General features: G+C 40.0%; 1 protein-coding gene across 35 annotated transcripts in view; it reads left to right on the top strand.

The window, feature by feature from the left end:
• The window catches only part of Macf1 (microtubule actin crosslinking factor 1), a 358,063-nt gene that overhangs the window by 332,688 nt on the left and 5,856 nt on the right, over positions 1-19,519 (top strand). For 18 of the 35 annotated variants that reach the window (XM_074080499.1, XM_074080502.1, XM_074080498.1 and 15 more), the window contains 10 exons: positions 2,353-2,473; positions 3,438-3,601; positions 4,491-4,505; positions 5,295-5,457; positions 6,959-7,113; positions 8,043-8,117; positions 9,028-9,045; positions 12,327-12,444; positions 13,193-13,261; positions 19,223-19,434. In XM_074080499.1, coding sequence (XP_073936600.1) covers positions 2,353-2,473; positions 3,438-3,601; positions 4,491-4,505; positions 5,295-5,457; positions 6,959-7,113; positions 8,043-8,117; positions 9,028-9,045; positions 12,327-12,444; positions 13,193-13,261; positions 19,223-19,434 — 1,110 coding nt within the window. The remainder of the gene's footprint in view (positions 1-2,352; positions 2,474-3,437; positions 3,602-4,490; positions 4,506-5,294; positions 5,458-6,958; positions 7,114-8,042; positions 8,118-9,027; positions 9,046-12,326; positions 12,445-13,192; positions 13,262-19,222; positions 19,435-19,519) is intronic. The other 17 variants (XM_074080516.1, XM_074080515.1, XM_074080514.1 and 14 more) reach the window with 6 other exon arrangements.

The raw sequence follows: 19,519 nt of genomic DNA, 5'->3' as shown, positions 1-19,519 counted from the left end.
TTGGAGGCCAATCTTGAGTTGTAGCCACAGAGCCCTCTCATTGTGTTTTCAAAGCCAGCAGGAGAACTGTCCAATATGATGGACTGAGTCTTTTATAATGGTATAAATCAAAGGAGTGACTATTCCATCATTTTCACAAGTTTACCCATACTCTTCAAGGGGGAGGGGATTATACAGAGCATGTACACCAAGAGCAGGAATCTTGGGGACAACTTGGAAGTCTGACTTTTGTTGGAGCCAGGAGCCCATTGTCCTGTCCCATGAACCTGGGTTGGGAAAGCACTCTTGCCTGAGCCCAGAGAGGAGGGTATCCTCAGACCTAGCTGAATGAAGGACCGCTCAGTAACTGTTTTCTTCATCTACCCTTAGGAGACAAATGCAGTTTTTAACCATGATAATTTACACTGAATGAAAGTATGGATCTTGCTTAGCTATACTCTTAGTATAGTATGGCCTCATTAGATTATGTAAGTAGTTTCCCTACCAAGTGAGAACATGATTTGTCTACATCAGCTCCTCTCCTGACTGTGAGGTTGTCCTCCTATTAAGGGCCAGTACCTCCTTTCAGTTACCCCTTTCAAGCTCTCCCTTTCTGTTTACTCTTCCTCCAAAGTTTCCAGACATGTTTCTTCAACTGTATGTTCCTCTCGAATTACCACATTGTTGCCTTCTTCCTGTCCAGCCCCGTTTCTTGTTCCCTATCTTCTCTCTTGGTTCTCATCACTCCCCAGGTCCCTGTGGTCTGGCTCCCTTCCCATCAGACTACTGACATGGCTCCAGTTACATGATACTGGCTTTGTCTTTGTCCTGTGGCATAGTCAACTGTTCCTTCTCAAAACTTCAATTTCTCAGTGCCCCCGTCTCATTTTCTTCTGCTGTACCTAACTGTTCTTCTCAGTCACCTTAGCTGGTTCCTCTTCCTTTTCCATTCATTAATGGTTGGTATTCCCTGAAGTTCCATTCTTGACACTCTCTTCACATTGCCAAGATTTATCTAGTCCCATAGTTTTAGCCATCTCCTATAAACCAGGGACTGTCACATCTTTTACTTCATTTCACTGTTGTCTCCTAAGTCCAGACATAAGGCACACTAGAGGCAGCTCTAATTCTGCATTTTATCTTTGACTCCTTGCCTGACCCTGCTCCTCCCTTCCAAATCTCTTTCCTCAATATTCACTAAAAATAGAAGCCCATTGATGTGCCTAGGACTCTTCCCTTTCCTCCACACCCTACATCTAGCATATAACCAAATTTTATCTGTTCTATTTTCTTTTCGGTTTTGAGACAACATCTTGCTATATGTAGCCCAGCCTGGCCTAGAACACACAACCCTCCTGGCCTCGGCCTCCTGAGTGCTCAGATTATAGACATGTGCCCCCAACTTACTTCCAAATTACCTCTTGGCTCTATCTTTTCCGCCCTGGTTTAGACCCTTACCATGTTTTGCCTCAATTACCACAATGGCTTCCTAACCTGTCTCCCTACAACTAGTCATTAGCTGTCCCTACTCCCCCATCACTCTGCTTTCTACACTAAAATTGAAATGATTCCTCTAAAGCTAGATCTGATCATCTTCCCTGGATCAAAATCCTTATTTGCCCCATATTGCTCTCAGAATAAAATCCAAATTCCTTAGCCTAACACAGGCCTTTAGGTCTTTATCCTGCCTGCCTTTCTACCCCCACCTCTTGCCACTCCTGATGGTATCCTCTACTAAGCCAGTGAGTGGAAGGGTCCTAGTCCATACCACTGTTGGGCTCTGCCCAGGCTATACCTTCTGCTGGGACTGTCCTCCCCCTGTTCTTTGACAAATTCTTCATCCCTTATAACTCAGCTTAGGCACCAGCCTCCAGGCAGCTTTCTTTGCCACACCAGTCTGTGAGATACTCATGCTCGGTCTGGGTGCCTATGTGGCATTTAGTGCTCTAGAATGGGATTTGAACTCAGGGCTTCACATTTGCAAAGCTGACACTACCACTTTCGTCACATCTTCAGTCTGTTGTGCTCCAGTTATTTTGGAGATGGAGTCTCAGGAACTATTTGCCCGGGATGGCTTCAAACCACAATCCTCCCAATCTCAGCTTCCCAAATAGCTAGGATTATAGGCCTCAATCACTGGTGCTCAACTTAGTGCTCTGAGTTCTTGATTTTCATCACTCAGCTGTGAGCTCCTTGAAGTCAGAGGCTATTTCTTCCTCCTTCAGGTCTCCATCTCTTGATAAGGTACCTAGCTTAATCACATTTCTTAAAAGGAGTGAGAGTGTATGCAAGGGCATCTGTCACAGGCTTGGCATTTGTTTCCATTTTAGAACAAGAAAACTCAAATTATTTCTTTATTTTTATATTTAACAGACATTTATGGAGGAGATGACACGCAAGCAACCTGATGTGGACCGCGTCACCAAGACATACAAAAGGAAGAATATAGAGCCTACCCATGCTCCTTTCATTGAGAAATCCCGCAGTGGTAGCAGTATGTTTCTGACCACTTCACTAGGATCCTTCCTTCCTGCTAATTGAAGATGAGAACTTTCCAAGTGCCTATCAAAAGAATTATTTTGATTTTCAAAACCTTACTGGATTTGAGCCAAAATCTGTTTTGAAATCTTTCTAACACTGATAGACTAGCTATACTTTTATTTTCTTGATTAGTATTAAATTGCAAGGTATTGAAGTCTGGGGGGTATTTTTTTGTTTGGGGTTTCTTTAATTTTTTATTGTTGGTAGTGGGATTTGAACTCAGGGCTTCATACTTACTAGGCAGGCATTCTACCACTTGAGCCACTCTGTCAGCCCAAAGTCTGTTCTGAAACAGTGGCCTTTCCATTGTTTGGTCATTGGTACTAGCTATTTACCTTTGATTTGCTATAATTTGTTATAATTTAATTATAACATAAATCAGCTGCTCTAGAATCTACTGCTTTTTGTTGAGTTGACCATGTTCTCAGTTCACTAAGGTAGGACAGAATTGGTTAGAGATATGTAGGAAATAGGTAAGTATCTGTGGACTAGAAGAGAGATCAATAGCTCTGCAGCTAGTACACCAATGTATCTAGGTGTTGCCAAGTACCATGTTTCTTTTCTCAATTACTGACTGAATATCATTATAAAGATCTCTTAAGGCCGGGCAGTAGTGGCTCATGCTGGTAATCCTTGATACTCAGGAGGCAGAGATCAAGAGGATTATGGTTTGGGGCCAGCGCACACAAAATGAAAGTGAGACCCTATCTCAGAAAATACCCAACAAACACACAGACAAAAAGAGCTAGTGGAGTGACTCAAGTGGTAGAGTACCTGTCTACCAAGGGTGAGGTCCTGAGTTCAAACTTCAGTACTGCAAAAAAAAAAAAAAAAATCTCAAGTTTATACATATAGCTATTTCTCTGTAGACTGACAAAAACCAGCTTTTCTAATCTTGTGATTATTTTTCATTTTAGGAAAATCTTTGAGTCATCCCACACCTCCTCCCATGCCAATCCTCTCACAATCTGAAGCAAAAAACCCACGAATCAATCAGCTCTCTGCCCGCTGGCAACAAGTATGGCTGTTAGCACTGGAGCGCCAGCGGAAGCTGAATGATGCTTTGGATAGACTAGAGGAGGTAATGCCCTTCTGAGTGGCCTTCAAGTGTTTTTTTTGTTTGATTGGTTTTGTTTTGTTTTGTTTTGTTTTTTAAATCAAAGCGCAGCTGTTGCCAGGCTCCAGTGGCTCACGCCTATAATCCTAGCTAGAGATCAGGAGGGTCACAGTTCAAAGCCAGCTCAGGCAAATAGTTTACAAGACACTGTCTCAAAAAAAACCCATCACAAAAAAGACTGGCGGAGTGGCTCAAGTTGTAGGCCCTGAGTTCAAACCCCTGTACCGCAAATTTAAAAAACACGCACAGCTCTTCTGAGGCCCTCTTAGTATGACCTATATGTCTTCACCTACTTCTTCAGAAGTAGAAGCAGACCTGTACTGAGCCAGTACTCTTTATTTCAAGCCCCCAAATAAGAAAGACACATTCATAAGAAAACCACTCACAGCAGAGGAGGCCATAGCATCTGGTAGTGGAAAGCAAAAAACAAGCCTGTTCATACAAAAGTCAGGCCTGGGACCTGATTCTCTTCAGAACTTTGCTGTGGTTGAGAATCAGGAATATAACTTTGAGAAGTTATATCCAGATACATAGCTTATCACAGAAATGACAATTACTGCTGGGTGAGTGGCTCAAGTAGTACATCTGCCTAGCAAGCGTGAGGCTGATTACCACCAAAAAAAAAGAAAGGACCATTATTGAACCCCTCATGTAAAGATAAGATACATGCTACACAATCATGAAATAAGAATGAATTTTTATTGTCTTATTATTTTGTTAGTCTGCACTAGATCATAAAAAGCAAGTCTATTGAAGTGTTATTACCCAATATAAAAAATATGGTACCATGCTTCATAGTTTCTAAAACAAGCCTCTAATATCTTTTATATTCTTTTATTTGTGCACCTCAAAGCAGCTATGCCTGGAAGTGAGTGTTCTGTGTTTTTTGTTGTTATTTCCATAGGTCAGTTGAATTTTAAGCATATTTGGTTCTTGGCGCTTTCTTTCCCCCATTCCTTCCAACTTTGGAGTTTGAAAGACCAGGGGGAAAACTGCTATACTGTTAAATCATTCTGCTTGTGAATCACTAACATAGTCCAAGTAGCTGAAAATCATCCTGCCCACTGTAACAGGCCTGCTATTTTCCATCAAGGCCAAAATTTAACATAAATGTCAGGAGGGCAGCTTGCTCCCTCTGGTGCCATTCCAAAGAAACGTGCTTGAGTACAGGGTTGCATTCTCAATGCTTCCCATACAGAACTCATTTCCTCACAGAAGTCTCCGAAAATGGTGGAAAACGAGCGTCCTGATGTGGACTCTATGTGTGATTATAGTGCCTTTTAAAACAACATGAGAGGGGTGCTGAGACTTTCCTTCTGGGATAGATTCCATTCCCTTACATCTTAGAAAAGATGGAAAAGTCCAAAGGAAAAGCAAGCCTGGCTCCACCCATTCTTTGTGCTCTGTATTTTCTGCAGTATTTTTTCATTTACTGTTTCTCCTGCTATTGCATTCCACCACAGCTTATGTAAATGATTATGGCTTCAAGTGAAGGAGACAGGGTGCCTTCACAAGTGAGGCAATGTGTAAATAGCACTGTCGGTGCCCCTGGAAGGCCTGCATGGCTTTGCTGAATGTCTGAGAGTTTGTGTATGCTCAGGGCAGCTTTGAGGGCTCAAAATAATAGTTCTTATTGACAACTCTGACTTCTATCTAGTTGAAGGAATTTGCCAACTTTGACTTTGATGTCTGGAGGAAAAAGTATATGCGTTGGATGAATCACAAAAAGTCTCGAGTCATGGATTTCTTCCGCCGCATTGACAAGGACCAAGATGGGAAGATAACACGTCAGGAGTTTATCGATGGAATTTTAGCCTCCAGTGAGTCCATTCATAATTCCAAACATAGGTCATACCTTAATTCCTTGCAGTTACTTTGTAGAAGTTGTGATCTTATGGCCAAGTAGTCTTTCTGAAATAGAAGTCTTAGGGAAGATAACTGCCTACTAAACATACATCATTTTGATGGAGAAAAGAATCTCATTTCCACTAGTAATAAAAAACACTTATTTGATACCTCAGGGCAAGCAAGACACGTTTAAGGTGTAGGTATAAAGCTAACTTTGAATAATAAGGTTCTAAGTAACATGCTTTGAAAAATACATTTTTCATAGCCCTCGGGAAGCCAAGGAAGGAGTATCACAAGTTCAAGGCTAGTTTGGACCACATAGTGAGACCCTATCTTAAAGAAATAAAAGGAAGTTTTTCATAAAAGCAGTTTGTGACATCTCTATAACAGCTTACAACGTTTTAGCCAAAGACACAGGAGACATAATTGAGGCATAAAGTAGTTAAATAATTTGCCAAGATTGGGATCACAAAGCACTTCTCATGCTATGCGATTTCATATGGGGTAGTCAGGGAAGACCTATCTGTGGAGGTAATATTTGAACTGAACCTAAATGCTGAGAAGGTTTCATTCAGACACATGAAGATTTTTGAGAAGTGCTGGAGGCAAGGGGAATAGAAGGTACAGAACACTGAGGTAGGAATGAACTTGGCATATTCTAGGAATGGAAAGGTTGATGTGACTGGAGTGTCGTGACCTAAGAGGAGAGTCAAAAGTGGTGAAGCTGGAAAGGTAAGCAGCAGCCAGTTAACACAGAACCTTAGAGGTTATAGTGAAGAGCTCAGATGTCATTCTGAAGTCAGTGGGACAGTGGGGAGCCATCTGAGGTTTTCAGCTGAGAAACAATGTGATCTGATTTTGTTTCAATAACTCACTCTGACTCCTACAGATACTCACACTTCTTTGTGGAAAGCAATTTGTCAAGAATCTAAGACAGTAATCTTAAAAATAGAGGGAAAAAAGGGGCTGGAGGCATGGGTCAAGTGGTAGAATGCCTGCTTAACAAGCACAAGGCCTTGAGGTTAAACCCCAGTACCGCCCAAAAAAAAAAAATTTTTTTTTTTTTTTTAATTCTAAAGTGACACTGGCTTGAAATAGTGACTAATCTGAACATCCAGCAATAGTGGAGTAGGTAAGTAAATTCTTAAGATGAGTGGTAGGCCTATAGCTGGTTGTAACCTTATATCTTATGCCTTTTGGTATATCTGAAATACTATTTTTTTCTTTTTAACTGCATAAGGGGTAAGGGAGTTTATAAGCAAAAATACCAGAATCATAATAGTGAGTAGTCCCTGGATGCTGTATTTCTGAGTGATTTTTATAATTTGTATCTCCTGAGTTTCCTAAAGTAGACATGTATTGCTTTTCAGAAAAAAAATTGTGCCAGTTTTTTTTTTTCAAGTATTTATATACCAGTCAACCAAGTAAACCCTTATAATGTTTCAAATTGTGATTTTTTTTTTTTTTCTCCAGAGTTCCCTACCACCAAGTTAGAGATGACTGCTGTGGCTGACATTTTTGACAGGGATGGGGATGGCTACATTGACTACTATGAATTTGTGGCTGCTCTCCATCCCAACAAGGATGCTTATCGACCAACAACTGATGCAGATAAAATTGAAGATGAGGTATAGGGGATAATTATGTTTTAAGTATATTTTTGACCAAGGGCTTGTATCGCCCTGAATTTGTTTACCATATCAGCCCTTTGACTCTTGTGGAGAACTGGTTATTTGGAGTTATGTTTCAGGTTCAACTTTTGGATGGTGTTTCAGAGAGCCCCAGAGTGTCTCTCTGGCTACTAAGCTCTAGCTTGGTCTAGATGGATTACTACAGGGGTCATGTCTGTGGTACTCCAAAGTCCACAGAGGACCTTTCCAGGGAATTGTGTTCATCCTGGTTAACAGGTACCATGTTGCTCAGGACTCATCTTAGTCCTGAGCATCCTACCTCAGAATCCAGGAACATGATCTTCAAACACAGTGAAAGGGCTGTAATACAATGTTTAAGATGGTGTGTATGTACCAAGCTTTTTGCCTAGTTAAATACTGAATCTTGTTGGAAACAGAAAATTTATAAGTAGCACATAGAGATCCCAGGATCCATCGATTACAGGTCTTGGAAAGGGAGAGACAGAAGAGCCAGTCTTGGGAGTAGCTCTGGGATACACCAGAGATAACTTGGGAAATTCAGGCTCCTAGGTTGAAATTCAAGTCAGTTCATAATTTGTTTTATTAGTCATTTGATTTTGATGTATGCATATTAGCACTCTCCTAAAGAAGTTTTGAAGCAGGATGAAAGAATGTGTTGTATGTTGTAGAGTTACTTGGATTTCTTGCATATATGCCTTTTGTCTCAGTGGCTCTTATCTCAAGAGCAATGTGTGTTAATTATGAGTAGACAATAAATGCATGTGTCAGAAGCCTAAAATGCTGAAAAATAATGAATAGCTTCTCTGTTTACATGTTTAAAAAAAAATTTGTTTCTCCAACTAGGAATTAGGAAGTCTTGCTTTGCCCTTTATTTTTGTTTGTTTGTTTCTGTTTACAACTCATAGGTCACAAGACAAGTAGCTCAATGCAAGTGTGCAAAAAGGTTTCAGGTGGAGCAGATCGGAGAGAATAAATACCGGGTAAGGAAGAGAAAAACGACATGTGGCCCTTATAGGTTAAAGTAACCTGACATACAGCAGACCAGATGATCCCACTGTCTCACACCTGGTGTCCTTGCCTAGAGATTTGACCACTGTCTGGCCCTTATCTCTAGATAGGAGACATTTCAGAGCCCTTACCTCATTGCTAACTGAAATCTTCAGGGTGATAACCAACTATACCAAATGATTGATGATTCGCTCCAGAGAGTTGGTCATCGTGAGCCTGAATAGCTCCCATGCACAGAGATGGCTAGGAAAACTGCTTCGAGATCCAACAAATGCTGTGCTTATTACGAGCTGGGCTACAGAGAAGACTTACGTGTTGCTATAACTGACAGTAAATTATACTTGTTTTTGTTTATTTTGGGACCAGCTCAGCAATGTAGAAAGCATCCAAAAACAGTACTCCTAAAGTATATTCAGCAGCTTGTCAGGATTCTCTGAAGTCCTAAAAAAAAACCTGTGATTACCAAAGAGGGTTTAAATGGCCATGCTTGACTGAAACATAAAAAAACCCGGATTCCATTAATACCTCAAAAATGTACCCCAAATCCCTACCGTGCTGCTATTAACTGAGTAGCGTTTGTGTTTGGATGACTTTGTCTTGACTCTAACCCTGGCCATTTAGTTAGAGCTCCAGATAATCCTATACGTGCTTGTTGGGTTTTGTTTTCTTGTTTTTTAAATTACCTACAAGAGAAATGAGTTAATATGAGCAATACAGTGTTTAATTTGTAAAATCACATCCATATGGCAGGTGCTTGATAAGAATATGATCAGTGTATATTTGGAAGACTGGTAACATGATGCTATGATTGCCATTCCTTAGTGTTAACTTGACAAAATGTTCTCTTTTTTCCCCTCCATCCTGTACTCTTACTGTCTGTAGTTCTTCCTCGGCAATCAGGTACAGTGTGCTTGCAATGTCCTCCTCAGTGGATATGGTCTTTGTAGCTGATGCTGCCTGTTCTTTGCTGTGGGGAAAGGACATAATCTGAAGCATGCTGGGTCACATCTGGTTGTCTTACCAAGTGGAGAAACTGCTAACAGAGCCAGTGTCACAAAGCTGCCTCAGCAGAAAAGGATACAAGTATACTTTAAAAAAAAACAAACAAAAAACACCAAGTTATAAAGTAATACGATTCAGGGGAAATTGAGACTATATTACCAACCCATTCCACTTACAGAAAGCACCTGTCTCGTACTTCTATATTATAAGCAGAACCATCAGCACAGTTTTTATTTATACCAGTCTTTTGACAGTTAATACAAACTTTGTAATGTGTACTAAGTCAGAAAGTCCCAGGGGTACTTAAGTACTGTGTTTAAATATTTCCTTAATATTTATACTTACATTTTATAATTACAAAGTACCTTAAACCATATTGTGGAAATCATAATTGGCCATGGCCTAAAGTTTGCTGATTATGACCAGCCAGCCAGAATCTAATAGGACCTAATTACACTTGCATAAAAGATTGGAAACCTTGACTCCACTTGGTAACTGTAACCTTTCAGATCTTTTTGAGGGCTCTGGGGTGCTGTGTCTTCAAATGTGAAAGGAAGTTGCATGAGTTAATCTCTCTCTCTATGATATAAAATTGGAAACACTAAGAATTCATTGAAGGCCCTCAATGTTAAATTCCAGTCACTGCAATAATCACCAATTAGAGTAATGTTTGGGGTCAGTGGAAAGAACCAGGGAGAGAAAAATCTAAAGATGAGAAAAGTCATGTTGACTTTAAATAAACCATTGCCAGGTCAGGTGAGGTGGTTCAAGTCTATAATCTCAGCTACTTAGGAGGCTGAGGCAGAATCTAAAGTTTGAGGCCAGCCTGGGCAACTTGCAACTTAGCAAGATCTTGTCCCAAAATAAAGTATAACTGTAATCCTAGCTACTCAGGAGACAGAGATCAGGAAGATCGAGGTTCAAAGCCAGCCCAGGCAGATAGTTTGCAAGACACTATCTCAAAAATACCCAGTACAAAATAGGGCTGGCAGAGTGGCTCAAGTGGTAAAATGTTGTAATAGAGAACAGAATTAGGAAGTTCATCTTACCTACAAGGCGCCTGAGGTCTCAAAGATCACATTCCACTGTCACACAGCTAATGTCATACCCAACAAAAGAACCCAAGTCTCTATAAGAGAAACAGTTGTTGACCTCAAAGACGCTGGTTCGGAGTTCTCTGCCTCTCACACCTTGTTCTGTTAGTTCCCATCTTTAGAGGTGCCATAACCCTCCTACCTCTCATCACTGGCCTCAGATTGCCCCACAGCAGCTGCTTTGGCCTCAAGTGCCTTGAATCAAACATCCTTTTCCCAGAGCTCAGAAGAAACAAGCTAGAATCTTTCAAATAAAGCTTCACTAAGAAATTAAGGGGAAACAACCATGAAATAAATGGAGTAATGAACCATAAGACACGATATTCTAAGAATAAAGTACTCTGGGGTTCCTTCCTGTTCACTCAGGAGGACACAGATTCATATTCTTCCCTCTCCTCACCTATCCAGTGAAAACTCCCCCCCCCCGCCCCCCCCCAGAACATGCTCCCTCCAAGGCAGGAAGCAGCTTCCTTCCCCAGAGAGTGTATCTATTTCCTCACAGCTATGGATAGTGCTGTTTCTACTTTACCATCTTGTCACTGTGGTCACTGTATAAAACTTTTAAAAACTACATATAAGAGGGAAAACTATATGCTCTGTGGTAGAGCACTTGGCCTACCATGCTGCATGGCCCTGGGTTTGATCCTCAGCACTGCCAAAAGAAAAAAAACAAAACAAAAAAACACTTGAGATGAAATTATACAGGGCTGCTTATTTTCAAAGTAAATGGCTAGGAAGAGAAGGAACAATATGTTTGAGACTCTTTGCCTATACAAATAGTGCATTTGAAGGGCTAGGGGCATGTCTCAAGTGGCAGAGTGCCTGCCTAGCAAGCTTAGTCCCTGAATTTAAACCCTAGTGCTGATAAATAGTGCATTTGAGTCAGAGCAGCTAAAGAATATGGAGAATTAACTGCCAATTTATTAATATTGAAGGATGATACTTAGTGTCCTCAGACATCCTTTCTCACATTTTTAATTTTTCTGCCTTGTTTCAAAATTATGATTCTTTATAACTTTGAAAATCCTGACTAGGTGGTTAAATATTCCCTCCCCCAGAAACATTCTCCTTAAATTAAATAATCTTAAAAATTCCATTTCTTTAATCATATGTTTGATGTTCGTTTTGAAATCTTATCATACTTCTCTTTTGTTCCCTCTTCCTTTGGGGAAGAGGCAATTTATGTAGTAGGAAGCACCAAATATTAATCTAGAGATGGGAAGTCAGAATGTCAGGCAAAAACAAAAGGAGAAAACAAATATCAGAAAGAACATGTTTATAAGTGAGACATGATGGTGCATGCCTGTAACCCCAGCACTCAGGAAGTGGAGGCAGGAGGATTGAGAGTTCAAGGCCAACCTGAGCTACATAGTGAGACCCTGTCTCAAAAACAAAACAAAACAAAATCATGTTTATTCGAAGGTCCAGAATATTACTGAATGCTCGTTATAATCACGATGGAAAATTAAAATTTTTATTTCTTCAACTAAATTTTAATACATTACCTTGTCATTTGTTTTGCTGGTGAAATCACAAGTAGAAAATGCTTAAGGTTTACTTCTGAAAACTAGATACAGCAAATCAAATTTCTCCTAACTTTATAATGATGCTTTGCAAGGGTTTCCTTCATGCTTGATATGGTGTTTGCTATTCTCCACTTCACTTTAGAGCACACTGTATTCAGTTGACACACACACACACACACACACACACACACACCCACACACACACTTACTTTAGGAAAACAAATTAGCATAAGACCCTGGTCCATACCAGACAGTTTTTTTTTTTTTTTCTTGCTGTGCCAGGGATCTAATTCAGGCCCTTGTGCATACTAGGTGAGTGCTCTACCACTGAGCTACATCCCTAGCCCACAAGATACTGGTCTGTAGTTTGGTGTTTCTGCTTTTATATTTACTAACCCTTTTGTGAAAAATGTAAAAATGCAAAATAGAGTTTGAAAATCTCCCAAAACTATCACACTGTCATTCTTGTCTGAATACAGTCTGCTTGTAGGGGGGAGGGGGATAGTACAGGTGTACTTTAAGGCATACTCATTAACTATGTTTCCCCTTGATTCTACAGTTTGGGGATTCTCAGCAGTTGCGGCTGGTCCGTATTCTGCGCAGCACAGTGATGGTCCGTGTTGGTGGAGGATGGATGGCCTTGGATGAATTTTTAGTGAAAAATGATCCCTGCAGAGGTAAGGAAGCATCCTGACCATGAATTACATGTTAGAAAGTTAGCTGGGCCCATGCTGCTGATCTTTCATGCTTACAAGAAGTGTTGATAGTGGATCTATTTTTTTGTTTCATTATTGAAGTGCCCAGGTGTTTTCCCACATAGCAAAGGTTAGAACTCTGGGTTCCAGGGAGAAAAAGCTAAAGAAGTTGATACTGTTGTAGAACACAGGAGTGAGAGTTAAATGAGTTGATATCATCTGAATGTTTCACTTTGGAGCTTTACATTAATACCAACCTAGCAAGGAACCTGGTGTTTAGTTTCTTCTATCGTAAGAGTCTCAGGTGCCTTTTCCTGTAATTCTTATGACTAAAACTTGAAGGTGTTGGGCTCTTCCCATACAGGGAAGGACTGGTAAGCATCCTTAACTAGAAGAGAAGAGAAGTTAAAGAGATACCTACCAGCAGCCTAAACCTTTCTAAAACAGTCACCTAAGCAAGACTTTGGAATGTCTTCCTGCTATATAAATATGAAAAGGCACCCATCAGCCCAAAGGCAAAAAAAAACCCATCAACTTAGTCTAAGCAGCTAGGGACTAGGGGACAAACAAGCACATTCTGCTTAGCTACATCCTCTCCTTTTCCTGTTAGCAGAGCTGCATGTGGGTGTACAGGGGGCTCCCCTCTGTCTACCAGTTTGTCTTTCTTGACTGGTTTCTGCGTTTTCTGCTCTGTCTCTGTTTCTTTCTGTTTACATATTTTTTATTCTAGTTCACCATCCTGGGAGTAAAATAAAGCGCTCTGATTCCAGCTCTTCGATTTCCAGTCAGTCTCCCATAGGTTGGCTTTTATGCTTTGTCCCTCTTCCCCTATACCCTAACCTTTTGAGAATGGCTTTGCTTCCTGAACTGTAATATTTCTTGGCTCTGTGATACCTGCTGCCTTGGTGAATGCTTGAAATAGCCAAACTGTTGCTTTTTCCAACTACTCTTTTGACAGGGCATGAAATACTGTTACTGAGATGGTATCCCTAGAATTTGTTCTGATTTTTTGTCACACGCTGTTAAAAGCATACATTTTTGCCTCATGACCACCCTATGAGGTGAGTATTTGTTTCATAGAATAGAAAATTGAGGCATAGAAATTTTAAGTAACTTGCTCAAGGACAGCCAGCCAGTAAATGACAGAAGCAAAATTCAAGTCCAAGTCACCCTTGCTCTAGACCAGCTCCTGACCACTGTGCTATGCTTCTCCAAGGCTCACATAGCCCTTGTGTGTGTATCATTGGTCCAGTCTGAGTAATTAAATTATTAAGGCTTATTTATAAACGTAGCAGAAATGTTTGCAGTACAGCTGTGTAACTTCTTTGGAAGTAGTTTATAGTCATATTCTGAAACATTTAGAGAGGACAGACCTGAAGGGTTCAGTTCTCACATGAATTCATACATTCCCATAAATTGTTCCTCTTATTTAAACTCATTCTCCATTTACTCCAGTAAGCAAGAGTAAAAGCTAAGCAGTAAAAATTTCCATAAAAAGTTTTTTTAAGAAGATAAATTTGAAAATGCCTTTTCTGACAATGAAAGGGTTTAATGAGTTTTAGAATTAATCATATCATAAACCAGTGTCCTTGATTTAAAAGTCTTCTTTCATCATTTTAAATGGGGAGCAATATGTATATCACTTTAACCTTGACTCAGTAAAACAGCATTATTGCTCCTAAAACTATTAATAAAATCTTATTTTTCCTGTCGTGTATGATTGGACTAAACGAAAGACATTCTGCATGTGGCATTTTGGAACCCTCAGTTGCCTGTTTATTCACTGCCTGCTCTATTTATAATTACATTATGTTGCTGGACAAGGAGAATATTGCTTGCCTTATTTTACTATCTAAAAATTGGAACCCCAAGGAAATTTGGGAGGGCCACCTAGCAGCTATTTTCTATGGACAATAGTAGCCTTTTTCAGCTTCCTTCAGAGCAAACAAGGTAAGACTTTCCTCTGTCTCTTTCCATGAGTGCCCTCATAGAACCCAGCAATCACCTTGATCCATTGACTGTGGAGTAGAGAACTCTCCAACAGTTTCAATGTCATAATTCTGCGAGCAAAGGGTGAGATGAGTTGTTTCTAAACAAATAAATGATAATGCTAGGAAGTGAACACCTAAGGGCTGGGAGGGATGGCAGTAAGTGAAATAGAAAGGTATGAACATCAAAAAGATATTAACTTTCCCGGAGTAATGTTGCACGTCTATAATCTCAGCTACTCTGGAGGCAGAGGCAGGAGGATCAGAAGTTCAAGGCCAGCCTAGGCTTCATTGTGAGACTCTGTTTCAAAAGAGAGAGAAATAAAAATACCAGGGGTTCCCTGTAGGACTAATGTGGCTTCTAGAAGCACTGCTTGTGGGAAATTTTATATTCATTTGTGTTGCATTACCTTGGGCCTTTGGACTGTAGAGAACGTTATATTAAGGATGATACAAAATTTGTGACAAGGTTCTGAATACCAATTCATAACTAAGGGTGTGACTTAAGTGGTAGATTGCCTGCCTAGCAAGCATGAGACCCTGGGTTCTGTCCCCAAGATTGTCCCCCTACCCCCTGAAAGAAAAAAAAAAACCCACCTCAAACTTAATACCAATTCATTATCTTCTTTTCCATAGCTGTTAAGAAAGATGGAAGGTCTCAAACCATGTGTTGCTTTAACTAAATGTAAAAAATAAAAATATTCCTCTAGCTAGGTTTTCTAGTTACACAATTTTCTGCTACTGCCACAATCAGGGATTGTAGTTTCTGAATTCATCTGTGGCAACGGAAATGACAGTGTTTTATGTGGGATAGTGCTCCTGCCTGAAAAATGGCTATTTCTGTACCTAGGGTTCTATGTTTAAATTTTGGTAAAATACACATAACATAAAATTTCCATCTTAACTGTGTTTAAGTGTATAGTTAACTACATTCACGTACCACACGTACACAAAACTATATCATGTAAAATTGAAACTCTGTACCTATTAAACAATAGTTTGAAACTAATCTTTACTAACAGGCCTTAGTCCAGCCAATGTCAGGTGGCCCTTAGAAAATGATGGCCCCAGGCTGGGGACACAGCTCAAGTGATAGAGCACCTGCTTAGCAAGTATGAAGCCCTAAGTTTAACCCCAGTACTTCAAAAAACAAAAAAAGAAAGAAAATGATGGCCTTTTTGGTGGCAAAATAGTCAAATTTAAGGTAACTGCCTTCAGTGTCTGCTCCTAGAAGTTCAGGAATAGATCTTTCCCCCAATAAAACTTCTGAGCTGGAGACTTGTAGCTCAGTAACATTTTCCTAGCACATGCAAGAAAGGCCCTAGGTTTGAATCCCTGCAATGCAAAACAAAAAACAGTCAAACATCTACTAGGAATATTCTTTTTAACTTTAGAAATATAATATCCTATATTAAGGTATTATAAATACGTACACTACTCAGTATGTTTTTATCTTTAGTGTGCATCCTTTCTGTACATCCTTTGCTGTATAAGAGCAAATCTTCTTGTAGAAATTTATCCTAAGAAAACATCAGGGTACATGCAAAAATGTTTTACAAGTTGTCACAGCATTGGATATAATGTCTTAAAAATTATAAGCAAATTGAAAATGCAACATTGGGCTGATTAAAGTGGTATCCATATGATGAAATTATACTTTACAGTTAGTTGAAATGTAATGTGAGACACATACAGGATGGAGGAATATTCTTGATGTTTTTGTATTAAAAAATACTATACAGTTGTGTCGCAAAAGTATAAAGACATACCAACATTTCAATAGTGATGTCCTCTGAGTTGGTGAGAAAAAAAGTGTTAAGCGATTTTTGTTCCCTTTGTACTTTTCTATATATTTCAACCTCTAAAATTAAAAAAATACATCACACATACACACACGCACGCACACGGAAGGTAGATGTTCTCAGTGAACTTTACCCAGCAATTTCCAGGTATAGTGCACATAAAGATGGTAATGACAGTCAAGTGCCATATTACACTTTGTAAAAGTACAATGTAAGGAAACATTATTACAGATAGTACTCTTTATTTTTTTATGGTGGTATTCATTTGTTTTTTATTTTAGTTTTGTTTTTGTTGTTTGGTTTTGTGGTATTGGGGATTGAACCCAGGGCTTCACACATGGTGAGCAAGCACTGTTACTATTTGAGCCATGTGCCAGCCCTTTTGTTTATAAATGCAGGGGTGGGGAGGTGGTTTGGTGGGTTTCGCGCTTTGCAAAGCAGGCTCTCTTACCACTTGAGCCCCACTGGTGCCTGGCTGTTTTTTGTCTTTGAGATAGAATCTCACTAACTTTGCCCTGGCTGGTCTCAAACTTATGATCCTCTTACCCCCACCTCCCAAGTAGCTAGGATTACAGATGTGCAACACTCATTGGGCTTTTTTTTTTTTTGATTGTTTATTTTTGGTGGGACTGGAGTTTGAACTCAGGGCTTCACACTAACAAAGCAGGCACTCTACCACTTGAGCCATACCTCCAATTCCATTTTGATCTGGTTATTTTGGATATGGGATCTCACAAACTGTTTGCCGAGGCCGATCTCAAACCTTGAGCCTTTCAAGTAGCTAGGATTGTAAGCATGAGCCACTGGCACCCAGACTTGTTTGGGGATTTTTTTTTTTTTTTTTTTTTTTGAGATGGAATCTTGCTGTGTTGCCCAGAGTAATCTCATACTACTGGGCTCAAGAGATCCTTCTGCACAGGCCTCCAGAGTAGCTGGGACTATAGATGCATACCACCACACCCAGCCAATAGTCGTTTCTAAAGCATTTAAAACATATCTGTTCACAACTGAATTGCTATTTCAAAATCTTCTCTTGTATTCCCCTGTGATTTTTTTTCTAGCAGCGTTTGCTCAGAAGTGAATTATCAAATGTTTACTTCCAAAAGTTTGTTATGATTTAGGACCACAAATGGTTTTTATAGGATGTCCAGATCCTCAGATGTATAGATGATTTTCATCCATCAATGTTACCTTACTGCCAGTTGCGTGTCCATTGTTGAGTGGGCACTTCAGCAGACAGAAGTGTAGGTCATAATTCCACAATTATTGGTGATATACAGTCTTACTCAAGTAGCTAGGATTACAGCTAGTTGTACATGAGTGCAAAGGAAATTCTCCTTGAGAAAGAATATCTATTGCCGGATGCCACTGTCTCACGCCTGTAATCCTAGCTACTCAGGAGGCAGAGATCAGGAGGATGTCAGTTCAAAGCCAACTCGGAGAGATAGTCCGCAAGACCCTGTCTCAGAAAACCCTATCATATCTTGAAAAATCCTGTCATAAAAAATTGGCATGGTGGAGTGGTTCAAGGTGAAGGCTCTGAGTTCAAGCCCCAGTACCACAAAAAAAAAAGAAGAAGAATGTCTACTAATGAGTGTGAACACAGAAAAGGACTGGAAAATGGAGGAGCAGAGAACTAACAGCCAAGGAAAGAACCTTGAGAGGTAGAGGACATGTTGGGACCTAAGGAGGAGGAAACACTATTTCATGGAAAGAAACATCTAGAGCATGTCTGGAAACATTAAGTCATAGACTATCCAGATGAGTTGGATCCTTAAAGACCAGCAGCCCTGATCACCTTTGGTGAGGCTGAAAAAAATCACAGCCCAAAACAAAGGATTGCCTGATGGCAGGGCCTGGCCAACAACTCAAAGGTTTTGGTATCTAAGTGCTTTTAACTTGATGGTTTGGTATGCTGTGTCAACCTATAATACGTTGAGAGGAAAAGAATGACAAATATTTTCTTCATAGAATTTCCCTTTTCCAGGCTTCCCCAACAGTCTTATTTGTTTATATCTGTCTAGTACATTGTAAAAGTGAAGAGTAGAGTAGATGAGCAGGTAGAGGGTTATTGCAGGATAATATCTTTGAGAAATAATCAAAGGGCATGTTTCAGCAGAATTATTTCTTTTAAATTAATAGTATCTTTCACATTTAACAATTGTGTTGGGTGTATTTGATACTTTCTGACTGAATCCACATTGTGAGTTCTGATCTTTCAGTTCCAGAAAGCCATGAGAAAGCACTTATCTGGCATTCAGTACTGGTTCCAGATTATTCCATCTCAATGTTCCTTTCCTACTTGCAGTTTCCCTTTCAGCTTCTTACTGCTTTCAGTTTTTGACTTAACTGTTTCTCACTGGCAAGTTTTGTGCATGGTCTTAATCTTTTTCTCTCTCTCCCTACATGTTTACTTCTCATTAATTTTGTCCTAATCTTTTTACTGTTTGGAGTTCCTCTACCCCTTTCTTTAGGATTGTTATTGACTGAATTCAGTAGACAGTGTCTATTTCACTAGTGTGTTTTTCTCCACTATTTCATTATCACATAACTTGCAAAAGTTGATCATAAAGTACACATGTCCTATGGGAGAGAAAAGAGGAGTTTTGGTTAATGTCAGAGGCTTGTGGACTGTTACATCTGCTTCACCTTCAACAATTACAGTGTGCTTACCCCAGAGGACAGTGGCAAAGCCAGATCATGACAGCAGAGGAGATGCCATTCTGTACACAAAGACTTACTTATTACAGCAAGCTAGGATCTTTTTAGTCAGTGTATCTGATGTGGGTCAGAATCATGACAGAAGCTGTTAAGTCATGAATTTATCTGTGCTTTTAAATAAACCACAGATGGTACTAAACCTATAACTTAGGTTACTGTTATCATGGGGTCAAGCAGCTGTATGACCATCAAAGATATATTTTTAAGATAAATTTGTATTGTATATGTGTTTGTTTATTCTCTTTGTAGCACGAGGTAGAACTAACATTGAGCTGAGAGAGAAGTTCATCCTACCAGAGGGGGCATCCCAAGGAATGACCCCTTTCCGATCACGGGGTCGAAGATCCAAACCATCTTCGAGGGCAGCTTCTCCCACCCGCTCCAGTTCAAGTGCTAGTCAGAGTAACCACAGCTGTACATCCATGCCATCTTCTCCAGCTACCCCAGCCAGTGGGACCAAGGTAGGTGCTAACCTCCTTCATGACCTCTCCCTATTCCCATCTTGGCAGATGTTCATTGTTCAGGGTAGCCTCTGAAAGACTCCAG

The sequence above is a fragment of the Castor canadensis genome, chromosome 7 (assembly GCF_047511655.1).
Source record: "Castor canadensis chromosome 7, mCasCan1.hap1v2, whole genome shotgun sequence".
Lineage (NCBI taxonomy): Eukaryota > Metazoa > Chordata > Mammalia > Rodentia > Castoridae > Castor > Castor canadensis.
This window is presented reverse-complemented; position numbering and strand designations above follow the sequence as displayed.